This window comes from Haematobia irritans, chromosome 4 (genome assembly GCF_050003625.1).
Source record: "Haematobia irritans isolate KBUSLIRL chromosome 4, ASM5000362v1, whole genome shotgun sequence".
NCBI classification, from domain to species: domain Eukaryota; kingdom Metazoa; phylum Arthropoda; class Insecta; order Diptera; family Muscidae; genus Haematobia; species Haematobia irritans.
Genome location: NC_134400.1, coordinates 173,069,580 through 173,085,638, shown reverse-complemented (window position 1 = coordinate 173,085,638; position 16,059 = coordinate 173,069,580). Strand labels below are relative to the sequence as shown.

At 36.2% G+C, this 16,059-nt stretch overlaps 1 protein-coding gene across 1 annotated transcript in view; it reads left to right on the top strand.

Moving 5' to 3' along the window:
• The first annotated feature begins 1,625 nt into the window (after positions 1-1,625).
• PXo (P[[i]]-sensitive XPR1 orthologue) overlaps positions 1,626-16,059 on the top strand; it is a 39,294-nt gene continuing 24,860 nt past the window's right edge. The window contains exons 1-3 of the mRNA XM_075306129.1: positions 1,626-1,879; positions 11,247-12,435; positions 12,499-12,696. Of these exons, the coding sequence (XP_075162244.1) occupies positions 1,811-1,879; positions 11,247-12,435; positions 12,499-12,696 (1,456 nt within the window). The 5' untranslated portion in view covers positions 1,626-1,810. The remainder of the gene's footprint in view (positions 1,880-11,246; positions 12,436-12,498; positions 12,697-16,059) is intronic.

Sequence of the window (16,059 nt, the reverse complement as noted above, 5' to 3'; positions counted from 1 at the left end):
AATTTTGAACATATAGTTAGTACTATAGAGGACTGGATCTTTTAGTAAGATCGGTTAATAAATAAGGGTTCTATGGCCAAATTTGGGAAAATCGGGCTATACATATATATGGGAGCTATAGCTAAATCTGAACCGATTTCGATGATTTTTTGCACATATAGTTAGTGCTATAGAAGATTATATTTAGCCAACTTTGAGTAAGATCGGTTGATAAATAAAGGTTTTGTGGCCAAATTTGGGAAAATCGGGCGATACATATATGTGAGAGCTATATCTAAATCTGAACCGATTTTGATGAAATTTTGCAGACTTGAAGGGCGATGGAAAAGATTACCTTTTGCCAAATTTGGTGACTATCCGTTTGAAAAAAAAGCGCACCGTGACCCCATTTATCGAAATCGGGCGATACATATATATGGGAGCTATATCTAAATTTGATCCGATTTCTTCCAAATTCAATAGCGTTCATCCTTGTGCCCAAAAAGCTCCCTGTACCAAATTTCATCAAAATCGGTTAATAATTGCGACCGGAATCCTGTGAACAACAAATATATGGACAGACGGACGGACGGACACCAAGCGCTAGATCGACTCAGGAGGTGATTCTGAGTCGATCGGTATATATTTTATGGGGTCTAAAATCAATATTTCTGGTAGGCCCATTTTTTGGCCGATCAAACTTATTATACCCTGACCACTATGTGGTTTAGGGTATAAAAAATAATTATCCCAAATAAAATTTTAATCAAATAAAAAAGTATTTCCAATTAAAAAATTAATTTAATTTTTTTTCTACATATGTTCTGTTCGTTAAATTTTGACTCAAATCTAAAGAAAAAATCAACTAAAATTATAATCACAATATTCATAAAATTATGAAGACTGCTGTAAAATTACAAGATTTTCTTTATCTAAAGGATAAATAATTATAAATAAATTAACAATAATACAATAAATAAAATACAATAAATAAAAGCTGATAATCTTTCGAATGAAAAGGTTTTTTTCTTAGAGTTAGAAGAGATTCGACTTAAAAATGTGTATCTTAACGTAGAACAAAATTCTATAGAAGTGAGGTCAATTTTTCATTAAAAATTAGAAATAACAATAAGTAGTTCCATAAAAGTTGGGTATTTTAGTACGAGGCTCAACATAGCTTTGGATGTAGACATACTTCATTATGTAGACGACGCAAATAACTGATCTAGTACTGATAGCCATAGAATTTTGGGACTCCAATCCAAGATTCAAGTTTATAAGTTTCAGGATTAAGAAATTAAAGCCAAACGAAAATTTTGCGATTCCGAATACCGGAACATTATATTTTTTTATGAAAAGTAGTAATATATTGAGTTTTTTTTTCCTGAAGCCCTCAATAATTATTAAATTATTTCGATGCCCGTAATCATCTTGTACGCATTATTAATAAATGGAAAATATCCATTTTAAAGTAACGCCACAGTCAACTCTTCAATTAAAAAAACAGAAAGCTCGCTGGACCTATCAAAAAGTTCAAAGCTTTAAGTTAATTTTATGTGAAAATTTCCCATAAGAAAAGCTATAGAAGAATTTTCACGGTCACAGTCTTCACGAAGAAATTCAATGTTTTGGGAAATATTCAGTCGACAACAATGCGTTGGTCTAAACAAACGCTTAAAAGAAATTTTTCGAAATAAAAATTATATTTAGTGCATTTTGTCAGTACGTGCGAGCGTTGGTGGAACTTTATTTATGCCTCCAAAATTAAAAGATAACTATAAACGAATGTGGAAATATTCGTGTGGTGCCAATATAATCTAAATAGAAAATAATGAAATTTGCTGAGCATTTAACGGCTCATATCACGCCAGAATGGCGTAAACAGTACATCAATTATGAGGTATGAATTGATAGCAACTCGGTTCGTTTATGAATTCGCAGATATTAAAGTGATTTCTTTTTCAATATCCTTGTTTTATTTGAAAAGTGAAAGTGAAAAAATTTTCATGTGTGTATATACAAAGAAGAACATCCAACCGTTCATAAAAGCCATCATCTGAAAATAAAGATTACAAATAAAACGATGACGTCATTACGAGAGACATTAAAAACATGTGGATATTTGGGATATTTTATTGCGCATACGCAAGGAAAAACAGCTGTTTGCCCTGCACGCTGTGTAGTATGAGTGATATGAATGGGTGCAAAATGTAAACAAATGAAAATGTTATGGCCACGTGCTGTAATGCTAGCGTTGTTTAAAAACAATGGCATCAACAGGTGTTGTTTGTGTGTGTGTGGCAGTCAACAATAGCTTTGTTGCAACATGTTGCTATGGGTGTTCTACATATGTGGACAGCCAAAACAATACGTCATTGTTTCGGGGGTGAGAGGGATAACATTAAATTGCGGCATTGCAAAGAGTTGCCAGTAAAGTGAAAAAAAATGGCTATACTGGTTTACGAATTTGCAAATCTGAAAAATTTAATTTGATAACAATTTATGAACTTGTGCAAATTACATTCATTATGTGTAGTTTTCTTTGGAACGAAATTTAATACACCCAGAAAAAGTGTCTTCGGAACTAAAGGAAAAAATGTTCATAAATTTATTTTCATTAAGTTAATTTTATTTTATTTTCATTAAGTTAAATTTTTGTTTAAAATAATAAAATTTACTTGCTTCAGTAAAAAATCCTAAACCGAAAGCAGTTAGGAATAGTTCATTAACTAGAATAAGGCATGGAATTTTACTAATACTGATTTCTTCACTGGGTATAAGAATTTACTACTGAACAAGAAAATTTTATTCACTGATAACAAAGCATTCGTAAAAATAAACAAAATATGAACTAAAACCAAGTTTCCTCAAATTTAGTAAAGTTTCTTATAAAATGATAATTCTGACTTCCTTTATTATAGAAAGCTTATCAAAAATACGAATAACATTTAGCATAGAAAAATATTTTAATTCATTCGTACTAAGAAGTATTCAATCCTTTTAAAACTTAAGGAGACACACTTGTTAGAATATAGGAAATTTTCCTATATTTCTTTTAGCTACACCCTCAAAAAAAATCGCTTCTGTAACATATACTCCCAAACATATTTTGCTTCAAGCATATATATTTTTGGGTATTGCCCAAACATTTATATGTTTGATTTCTTCCAATATATAATATGTTTGAAAGCATATTGGTTTAAAGAATATAATATGTTTGGGTAGTCTAAGTTCCAAACATTTTGTATTTTTCCATCCAAATTCAATAATGTTGTCTTCCAAAAAACTATATGTTCTTATGTGAACATATAATATGTTTGGAAACATTTTGAACCCAAAAATATTATATGCTTAGAAGAATTTTCTCCCAAAGAAGATTGTGCTCAAATTTTTTTTTCTGCCTAATTGTATATTCCCTCACATTTTTCTCACTTCCACGAGTTTTTTAGTTTTTAGCACCTTTTTCTGTAATACATACATTTTAGAAGAAATTATTATATTTTATAATTTTTTTTAATTTTACCTTTTGCCGGACGGGGATTCGAACAGCGGACCACACAGTTTGTAAGCCAGCACACTAACCACTGGCCTACGTAACTGTTATGGTCATCAAGAGATAATTATCGTTATAAGTTATATTTATATAGCATAGCTTGCGGCGCCCACGAGCCGATGCAAACATAACATTGTTTAACAACATAATATTGTTAAACATACATTTGTTGGCAGCGTGGAGCAGTGGTTGGTCGTCCGCCTTGCGTGACAGGGGACCTGGGTTCGATCCCTGCTTCGACCAACACTATTTTTTTATTTATTTTTTTTTTTTAATATATTTTTTAACATATATTCCAGATACGTTCGGAAGTTCACGAAAAGGTGTTCAGCATTACATACTATTATATTAAATTTTTACTACGAAATTGTAAAGTGTATTTTATAAAAGACTTAGTGTCAGAAAAGAAAAGTGCTTGATATAAACGAAATGGACTGAGTTCAAATCAAATATTATTTTTTTATTGCAACAATAAAAATTGTGTAACAAATAAAGGTTTTTGTATACAAGTTTAAAATTTTCGAAGAAATTCAAAAACTCTTGCAAAAGAAGAACGTGAATTCGACGATATATAAATATTTTTCCATCGAATCCTAAGGTTAACGATAACCATTCAAAAGCACATTATATTTAAATTCTAAACAGTAATTTTAAAACAGCACATAAATTTATTTTGGTGTAAACAATTGTTTGCTAGCATGTAACACCATTAATTTAGAAATACAAATAAATATGCATTTTTATTAACGAATAATTTTGTACTTAATTTAATTCCTAAGGCCGGTATAAATTGGCATTATGGCCATGTTTACCCTTTTACTTTTCTTTAATAATTTCTTTTAAAGAAAATAAACTTATTCAATTGTTGCTTTGGATCTTTCCCCACCATGTTATAATACAATTTACCGGAAAAAGTTGTAATGTTATTCTGGTTTTGCCGCTAAAATGAGAAATAATTTTAGCAGCAAAACTCGAACTCAATGCCCGCTTGCATTTTCGAAAAAATCCGTCAACTCCTCTTGGACTACTCATTAATAAAGAGGAACTAATCTTTATTTTTTATAGATCTTCAAAAGTCGATACTTTCAATGAAGTCGTGTTGTTGGTACAATTAAGTGATTTGGCTTAAAAATGGGTATCATAACATGAAAGAACAAATTTTGGACTAAGGTCAACTTGACTTTAATAATTCAGAAAAATTCTTTAAAATTAATGAAACTGTCTTTAAATTTGTTGCATTTTTGCATCTTGACTACAAGGCAAAAATCTTTCAAAAATAGGATATGTTTTTCAATACTTTATTTTAAAGACATTTTTTACTTGAAACATAGCATAATTTCTACTGGAAGTCTTGTTTTTAACGGACATTTTATAGCATATGAAAAAAAGCTGAAAAAGCGAAAAATTGAAATGTGCTTCGTAGAGTCAAGTACACAAACCCCATTTAAAAGAGAATTGTGTCTTAAAAGCATCCTTATTTGTATTCTCAGCTTCTTTGGTTCAGAATCAATATCAAAATTGTTAAAGTGGAGACTCAATCTTTGGAACCGGGCATGCTTTTTGTTCATTAGTTTTTATGAAGATCCCTTTAATTACCTTTGTTTGAATATTTTGACTTACTCGTCCTACGTTCCGATTTGTTTTGACGAAACAAAAAAATTGTGCCCGTAATGCGAAAATGATAAACAAAACTCATGCTCCTTTTTTCAAATATATTTTATCTTGGTTCCGAATGAATTTTCTCTCCGAATACTCATTTTAATATTTTACTTAAGCATATACAATTTTTGGCGAAGTCTTATATCACAACATATATATGTTTACTCATAATATGTAAATTTATACTTGTTTATATTCACACGTAGTATTTTTCCTATATTTAATGAAATTTTCTTTGTGTATATATATTTGTAATGCGCCAATTGGTTACTTTCATTATTTTACTTCCAGCATACACTTTGTCTCTCTTTGTAAACACATATATGTTTATGGGCTATTTCTTAATTAATATATGTTTGCATCCAAGCATATTATATTTACAAACATTTTATGTCCCATTATGCTAGTTTATGAACATTATATGTTTGCACTCAAAAATATTGTGTTTAAAAATTTGAGTTCCAGACATATAATGTTTATACCCAAACATATGAAAAACAGTCTGTTTCGTCCGTGTACCTGTAATCGATACCTGTCATCGATGTAATCGATATGTTTGCGCGTGGGTTGTTTTTTAGTTGGAATCGCGTTGTTATGGTATACTGAGGGATTGTTAAAAAATAATATAGTAAAATAATATAATAAATAACAAATAAAATATATAAAAATATATAAAATATAACAAATAAAATATAAAGGAGGACAAAATCGTTACGCAGCAACTTATTAAAAGAAGAAGAAAAAAGGCGTTTTACAGTTGACGACATTACTTGGAAATTGGAAATAGTGGAATAATAAACTAATATTTCAAGGCCAGTCGATGCTGTTGATTCTTAATAAAGATATTTAAAATATTAATAAAACGTGTATTTTATTGAAGAAAAAATTGCCTATATAAATATCAGGTTGGCTGATAAGTCCCCGGTCTAACAAAGACAAACACATTTTTTGTCAACATTCGTTTTTATTATTCAACATAGTTCCCTTCAAGAGCGATACAACGATTATAACGACCTTTCAATTTTTTGATACCATTTTGGTAGTACTCCTTCGGTTTTGCCTCAAAATAGGCCTCAGTTTCGGTGATCACCTCTTCATTGCAGCCAAATTTTTTCCCTGCGAGCATCCTTTTGAGGTCTGAGAACACGCAGAGAAGGAATATGATCACCTAAAACATGTTGCAAGAGCAAAATGTTATTTTTGTATGGTGACCATGTAACATGTTTGTCACTAAAATATTAATTTCTCGTCAAATATAACCTGCTTGCCGAAATCAGATACATGATTTCCGAGAAAATAACATGGTTGCGAAAACCATGTTACATGGTCACCACCCAAAAACAAAATTTTGCTCTTAAAACATGTTTGAGGTGATCATATTCCTTCTCTGGGTGAACAAGAAAAAGTCGGTGGGGGCAGATCTGGAGAATACGGTGGGTGGGGAAGCAATTCGAAGCCCAACTCATGAATTTTTGCCATCGTTCTCAATGACTTGTGGCACGGTGCGTTGTCTTGGTGGAACAACACATTTTTCTTCTTCATATGGGGCCGTTTTGCCGCGATTTCGACCTTCAAACGCTCCAATAACGCCATATAACAGGTTGGCTGATAAGTCCCCGGTCTGACACATAGATGGCGTCGCTAGTATTAAATGCATATTGTTTTTATATAGTACCAACCTTCAAATGATTCGTGTCAAAATTTGACGTCAATTAGTTTGTGAGATAGAGCGTCTTTTGTGAAGCAACTTTTGTTATTGTGAAAAAAATGGAAAAAAAGGAATTTCGTGTTGTGATAAAATACTGTTTTCTGAAGGGAAAAAATACGGTGGAAGCAAAAACTTGGCTTGATAATGAGTTTCCGGACTCTGTCCCAGGGAAATCAACAATAATTGATTGGTATGCAAAATTCAAGCGTGGTGAAATGAGCACGGAGGACGGTGAATGCAGTGGACGCCCGAAAGAGGTGGTTACCGACGAAAACATCAAAAAAATCTACAAAATGATTTTGAATGACCGTAAAATGAAGTTGATCGAGATATCAGAGGCCCTAAAGATATCAAAGGAACGTGTTGGTCATATCATTAATCAATATTTGGATGTGCGGTGCAAAATGGGTGCCGCGCGAGCTCACATTTGACCAAAAACAACAACGTGTTGATGATTCTGAGCGGTGTTTGCAGCTGTTAACTCGTAATACACCCGAGTTTTTCCGTCGATATGTGACAATGGATGAAACATGGCTCCATCACTACACTCCTGAGTCCAATCGACAGTCGGCTGAGTGGACAGCGACCGGTGAACCGTCTCCGATGCGTGGAAAGACTCAAAAGTCCGCTGGCAAAGTAATGGCCTCTGTTTTTTGGGATGCGCATGGAATAATTTTTATCGATTATCTTGAGAAGGGAAAAACCATAGGTTAGGTTAGGTTAGGTTAGGTGGCAACCCGATGTATCAAGCTCACTTAGACTATTCAGTCCATTGTGATACCATGTTATGCGCGGACGTAGGTCTAATTTCTGTGCTCCTATCTTACTCGGGTACTTTTTCTATGGCATTGGTGAACTTCTCTCTTATCACTGAGTGCTGCCCGATTCCATGTTAAGTTCAATGACAAGGGACCTCCTTTTTATAGCCGAGTCCGAACGGCGTTCCACATTACAGTGAAACCACTTAGAGAAGCTTTGAAACCCTCAGAAATGTCACCAGCATTACTGAGGTGGGATAATCCACCGCTGAAAAACTTTTTGGTTTTCGGTCGAAGCAGGAATCGAACCCACGACCTTGTGTATGTAAGGCGGGCATGCTAACCATTGCACCACGATGGCTCCCAAGGTAAAAACATCAACAGTGACTATTAACAGGTTGGCTGATAAGTCCCCGGTCTAACTAAGAAAAACATCGGTAACCACCTCTTTCGGGCGTCCACTGCATTCACCGTCCTCCGTGCTCATTTCACCACGCTTGAATTTTGCATACCAATCAATTATTGTTGATTTCCCTGGGGCAGAGTCCGGAAACTCATTATCAAGCCAAGTCTTTGCTTCCACCGTATTTTTTCCCTTCAGAAAACAGTGTTTTATCACAACACGAAATTCCTTTTTTTTATACCCTCCACCATAGGATGGGGGGTATATTAACTTTGTCATTCCGTTTGTAACACATCGAAATATTGATCTAAGACCCCATAAAGTATATATATTCTGGTTCGTGGTGAAATTCTGAGTCGATCTGAGCATGTCCGTCCGTCTGTTGAAATCACGCTAACTTCCGAACGAAACAAGCTATTGACTTGAAACTTGGCACAAGTAGTTGTTATTGATGTAGGTCGGATGGTATTGCAAATGGGCCATATCGGTCCATAATTATATATAGCCCCCATATAAACCGATCCCCCGATTTGGCTTGCAGAGCCTCTAAGAGAAGCAAATTTTTATCCGATCCGGCTGAAATTTGGTACATGGTGTTAGTATATGGTCTCTAACAACCATGCAAAAATTGGTTAACATAGGTCCATAATTATATATAGCCCCCATATAAACCGATCCCCCGATTTGGCTTGCAGAGCCTCTAAGAGAAACAAATTTCATCCGATCCGGCTGAAATTTGGTACATGATGTTAGTATATGGTCTCTAATGACCATGCAAAAATTGGTCCATATCGGTCCATAATTATATATAGCCCCCTTATAAACCGATCACCAGATTTGACCTCCGGAGCCTCTTGGAAGACCAAAATTCATCTGATTTGGTACGTGATGTTAATATATGTCCTCAAACACCCATGCAAAAATTGGTCGAAATTGGTCCATAATTATATGTAGGCCCCACATAAACCGATCGCCAGATTTGACCTCCGGAGCATCTTGGAAGAGCAAAATTCTTCCCATTCGGTTGAAATTTGGTGCAGGAATTGGTTCCTATCAGTCCATAATTATATATAGCTCCCATATAAGCCGATCGCCAGATTTGACCTCCGGTGCCTTTGGAGAAGCAAAATTCATCCGATCTGGTTGAAATTTGGTACGTGGTGGTAGTATATGATATTTAACAATCATGCCAAAAGTGGTCCATATCAGTCCATAATCATTTATAGCCCCCATATAAACCGATCCCGAGATTTGGTTTTGGAGCCTCTTGTAGTAGCAAATTTCATCCGAGTGAGTTGAAATTTGTGGATGACAGTCTTTCGTAGAAGTTTCTACGGCATCCATGGTGGAGGGTACATAAGATTCGGCCTGGCCGAACTTACGACCGTATATACTTGTTTCCATTTTTTTCACAATAACAAAAGTTGCTTCACAAAAGACGCTCTATCTCACAAACTAATTGACTTACAGACGTCAAATTTTGAAACGAATCATTTGAAGGTTGGTACTATATAAAAATAATTTGCATTTAATACTAGCGACGCCATCTATGTGTCACACCGGGGACTTATCAGCCAACCTGTTATATCTCAGCCGTATTCAGTAAACAATTTGACCAGAGAGTCAGCTGCAACAACGGAGGTACAGTTGCGCGGGTTATAGCTTTTATCGGCCGTTAAAGCAAAGGCACTGTTTGGTCCTTAAAATAATGCCAGATGTGTGTAGTGGGTTACACTCTGGCGGAACAGCTTTCAGACATGATATTTTAATCACTAATTCTCAATAATGAGGCGTGGTTCACACGGATGGCTCCAAATTGGTTGGACAGGTGGGGTTTGGGGCATATCCAAAAGAACTTTGGAGTATAGATTAGGTTAGTTAAAGCGGCAGTTCGATATTTGAGGCTCACTTCCAGTCCATTGTGATACCACCGTGGTGAATTTCTCTACTATCACCGTGAGCTGTCCGATTCTATGATAAGCTCAATGCCAAGGGACCTCCTATTTATGGCCGCTTACGAACGGTGTCCATATTGCTGTGAAACCACTTAAAGAAGCTTTGAAATCAGAAATGTTACCACCATTACTGAGGGGTGATAATCCACAGCTGAAAAACTTTATGGTGTTTGGTTGAAACTGGGGTTTGAACCCACGACCCTGTATATGCAAGGTGGACATGCTAACCATCGCACCACGGTGGCTCCCTTCGAGTATAAATAATCGCGAAAAGGAACTACCTGGCTACCTGTAGGGAGGAGGCTATTTGGATGGTAAACGTCCTATGGGAGCAGTGCACGGGACACCAAGCAAATATGGCCCCATCAAATTTAAGTCGCATTCTAAGTTTTTTTTCCGATACGTCAATTATCACTCCTGATATATGCAATAAAAGTTCACTGTCTGATAGGCGAGTTTGCGAAAAATATTGGCGTGAAGAATTATGACTAGTGCATGAGATGTCGTGATGCGGAGTAAAAGGAATCAATTAAACACCTCTTGAGCGAATTTTGTGTGAGGCGTAAGCGAATTTTAAGAGCATATAGCTATAGATTTCAGGCGGACATGCCAAATATTAACTTAAGCAGTCTGCTAATAGTTTTGGAAAAATTAGGAGGACTCAATAGAAGAAAATAATCGGGTGGGTTCAAGAAAAAGCACGTAAATCGGATTACAACTTTGACCTCTGTGGTTATATGAGTGAAAGTCGGGCGAAAGATATACATGGGAACTATAAGTAAATCTGATCCGATTTCAACCTAAATTGGTATGCATATACGGAACCTTACTTCTACTCCCTGTGCAAAATTTCACGTAAATCGGAGCAAAACTATGGCCTCAGTGGTCATAAGAGTGTAAATCGGGCGAAGATATATATGGGAGCTATATCTAAATCTGAACCGATTTAAACCAAATTTGGCAGGCACAGCAAGAATGTTAATTCCCAATTTGGCAGGCACAGTAAAAATGTTAATTCTACTCCCTGTACAAAAATACAAGATCGACTCGGGAGACCCTGAATATTTTTGTCAAAGACACCATGTATCTATCTCGTCTCCTTCTGGGTGTTGCAAACATATGTACTAATTTATAATACCCTGTTCCACAGTGTGGCGCAGGGTATAAATATCGTTCTAATGCTGTCGTTCTTTATTCAATTTTTTAATGTTTCTTACATTTTTATTTTCAGGAAATGAAGGCAATGCTATATGCTGCCGTAGAGCAAGCACCTTCGGCAGAACTGGTTGATCCGGAAGTTCTGTCGCGATACTTTGCCAAATTCGATGAGCAATTCTTTCATTACTGTGACAAAGAATTGGCTAAAATCAATACCTTCTATTCGGAGAAAATGGCCGAGGCAACTCGTAAATATGGAAATCTACGAAGTGAACTCACAGAAACTCTTGAAATGGGTACGGTGAAAAAACAACCAGCTTGGAAATCGAAGACGCCATTGGGCAAGCGGAATGTACCGGCCCGTAAACTACAAGATCTTAAATTGGCATTTAGTGAATTCTATTTGGGCTTGATTCTATTGCAGAATTATCAGAATTTGAATTTCACAGGTTTCCGAAAGATCCTAAAGAAACACGATAAGCTACTGAATGTGGAGTTGGGAGCCACTTGGCGAAAAAATCATGTGGAGATAGCGCATTTCTATGTGAACAAGGATATTGATCGTCTGATACAGGAAACGGAAACCGCATTCACACATGACATTGAAGGTGGTGATCGCCAGAAGGCTATGAAGCGTCTACGGGTACCACCGTTGGGAGAGGCTCAGAGTCCTTGGACAACCTTCAAAGTTGGCCTTTTCTCTGGAGCATTTGTCGTTTTACTGGTAACGGTAATACTCTCGGGCACCTTCTATGGATTTGGTGAAGATTGGCGGGTGGGAGTGCGAATGTTCCGAGGACCCTTTTTGGTAATAGAATGTCTCTTTTTGTGGGGTGTCAATGTCTATGGATGGCGTTCTTCGGGTGTTAATCATGTGCTAATCTTCGAATTGGATCCCCGTAATCATTTATCCGAACAAAATATCATGGAAATCGCTTCAGTCTTTGGTGTATTGTGGGCCATATCTGTACTCTTCTATATCTACTGTGATTTACTGAGTATACCCCAATATGCCTCACCCATATTTTTGTATACCATTATGGCAGCCTTTCTTTTAAATCCCACCAAGACATTTTATCACGAGGCCCGATATTGGTCTATACGTGTATTGAGTCGTGTCGTTATGGCTCCCTTCTGTTTTGTGAATTTTGCTGATTTCTGGTTGGCAGATCAAATGAACAGTATTGTGCCGGCCTTTTTGGATATACCATTTGTGATATGCTTCTTTGGTCAGAATCCCACATGGCACAAAATGGGCAAGGGTAAGTGCGTAAGATAGTTAAATGTTTGCCAGAGTTAGTAATTCTCCTCTCTTCCGATTTTAGATGGTGGTCGTTATTGCATTGAGGATATGTCCATTGTACGGCCCATAGTCGCAATTTTGCCAGCTTATTTCCGTTTTGCCCAATGTATTCGCCGTTTCCGAGATACCCGAGAAAGTTTCCCCCATTTGGTGAATGCTGCCAAATATGCCACATCATTTTTTGTTGTGATTTTTTCCTACAAATATCAGACCACAAATGGTAAGTAGAGAAATCAAGTAAAGTTGGACCAGGTCGAATCTTATATACCCTCCGCCATGGATTACATGTAAGGATTACCAAATATCAATCGAGTCGGATGAAATTTACACCTGCAAGAGACTTCGGAATTCAATTCTGGAGATCGGTTTTTTTGTGGGAGCTCTATGTAATTATAGATCGATATGGATAGATTTTTGCATGGTTGTTGGAGAGCATATAATAATATCTCATACCAAACTTCAACTGGATTGGATTAACTAAGCTCATACGGGAGCCTACAGAAGTCAAATCTGAGGGTCGGTTAATATTGGGGCTTCGATCAGAAAATGAATGTGATTTTTGTTGGCGGCGGCTTGAACTAAATTTTTTGTAAAATTATTATAGCAATTTGGTACGGACGGATTTTGTGTGGAAAATTAAACATTTTGCAAAAACTACAATATGTATTAATACATTTTCGGATTTATATCAATATTTTTGATTAATTCGCGTCTAATTTTGAGTCGAGATGAGTCGACATATTCGGCGGCGGTTTCGACTGGCAAAAACTGGTGGGCGGTGGCTAAAATCGGCGGCGCGACTCGGCGGCTTCATTCTCTGGCTCCGATATGGGCACATTTGTGCATAATTATTGGAGAGAATATTCTAACAACTCTTACCAAATTTTATCCCGATTGGATGAAATTTTCATGGTGTCAGCATATGATCGCATGGTGTCAGCATATGATCGCATACGATTATTGATGTAGGTCGGATGGTATTGCAAATGGGCCGTATCGGTCCACTTTTACGTATGGTCCCCATATAAACGGACCCCCAAATTTGGCTTGCCGATCCTCTAAGAGAAGCAAATTTCATCCGATTCGGTTGAAATTTGGTACGTGATGTTAGTATATGGTCTCTAACTACCATCAAAAATTGGTCCACATCGGTCCATGATTATATATAGCCCCCATATAAACCGATCCCCCGATTTGGCTTGCGGAGCCTCTAAGAGAAGCAAATTTTATCCGATCTGGCTGTTATTTGGTACATGGTGTTGGTATATGGTCTCTAACAACCATGCAAAAATTGGTCCACATCGGTCCATAATTATATATAGCCCTCATATAAACCGATCTCCAGATTTCGCTTGCGGAGCCTCTAAGAGAAGCAAATTTCATCCGATCTGGTTGAAATTTGGTACATGGTGTCAGCATATGACTTCTAACAACCATGCAAAAATTGGTCCACATCGGTCCATAAATATATATTACCCCCATATAAACCGATCCCCCGATTTGGCTTGCGGAGCCTCTAACAGAAGCAAATTTTATCCGATCCGGTTAAAATTTGGTACATGGTGTCAGCATATGATCTCTAACAACCATGCAAAAATTGGCCCACATCGGTCCATAAATATATACAGCCCCCATATAAACCGATCACCAGATTTGACCTCCGGAGCTTCTTGGAAGACCAAAATTCATCCGATTCTGTTGAAATTTGGTACGTGGTGTTAATATATGGCCTCAAACACCAATGCAAAAAGTGGTCGAAATCGGTCCATAATTATATATAGCCCCCATATAAACCGATCCCCAGATTTGACCTGCGGAGCACCTTGGAAGAGCAAAATTCATCCGATTCGATTGATATTTGGTACGTGATGTTAATATATGGTATCCAACAACCATGCAGGAATTGGTTCATATCAGTCCATAATTATATATAGCCCCCATATAAACCGATCCCCAGATTTGACCTCCGGTGTCTTTTGGAGAAGCAAAATTCATCCGATCTGGTTGAAATTTGGTACGTGGTGGTAGTATATGATATTTAACAACCATGCCAAAAGTGGTACATATCAGTCCATAATCATATATAGCCCCCACTTGGAGCCACTTGGAGGAGCAAATTTCATCCGAGTCAGTTGAAATTTGGTACATTGTGCTAGTATATGACCGTTAACAACCATGCCTAACTAGGTCCATATTGGTCTATAGTTATATACAGCCCTCAGATAAGTCGATCCCCAATCACACAAAAATTGGTCCATATCAAGTTCATAATTGTATATAGCCCACATATAAGCGACCCCCCATATTTCAATTCTGGTTCTCTACGTACCGTGCAAAAGTCCATATCGATTCGTAATTATTTGTAGACTTACCTATACATACCTTTTTTGTCTAATATATGCCACGTATGGACTAACTAACAATTTAGAAAACGATTTTAAGAAGTTTTAAGATACCACAAACCATTTAATTTGATTGTGGATGACAGTCTTTCGTAGAAGTTTCTACGCAATCCATGGTGGAGGGTACATAAAATCGGTCTGGCCGAACTTACGGCCATATATACTTGTATTTTTTTTTATTATTCAATTTAGTATAAACAATTTTTCATATTAGGCCAATAAGTTTTTGTAGCGTTGAGATGGAAAAATATTTTGAGGCTATTTCAATAATGGCAATAGTGATGATGATTAAGCTATAGCTAACAAAGTGATGGAGGTCATTCTTAATAAAATAACCCCCATTTTTATGAAGCTCCGTTAGGGCTACTTCAGCTAACTAATTTTCAAACCGTACTATGGACATATCTGACATCTTACCTATATATCCCATATGTCAATTAGGAATTTAACAGCTGATGTTCAGTTAAAGTTAACCGGAGAGAAGATATTTGCAATTTACTTTCTGTTAACTGGCCTAATGAAGCTACATGAAAATTGCCGTAAAAATCTTACATTCGAATCATAGTCACTCGGAGTGGGGTGAATTAGGGATCAACAATGTATACTGTACAAATAACCAATTGGGGTTAAGTTGATGATGAGTATGGTGGTTATCTCAATTCCAAACCTTTGACTTTGATTGATTAATTGGCTTGTGTGCAGAGATTGTAAATATTTTATATTGAATATTGACCGGAAAGATGCCATTAGTCCTGGATGTCCATGGATTTCTTGTTTATGTTGTTGTTCAATAGGCTAAGATTTATGGTTATTTATGTCCATTGAAAACATGAACATGACATTGGCATTGGCTGGCTGGTGCTCTTAAACTTGGAAGAATGGATGGTGATTTGACTCTTTTATGCCATCCTAACGGTTAACGGACATATTAAAGTCCATTTGAATCACATATGAGTAAGGTCTAGGGTCAGGCATGATTTGTAATCTAAGACCAGTTTGTTTGTTTTTAAGGGAAACGGAAGAAGGTGTATTTGAATTAGAGATTTTAGTAGGATTTTTTCTTTAAAAAAATTATGACATGTCATATTCAAAAGGGGGAAAAAACAATACTCCTATAATCTCTCTACATACACTAGAAAATATGTTTTTCATATGTTCCGATATAAACAAAATGTGTTTCG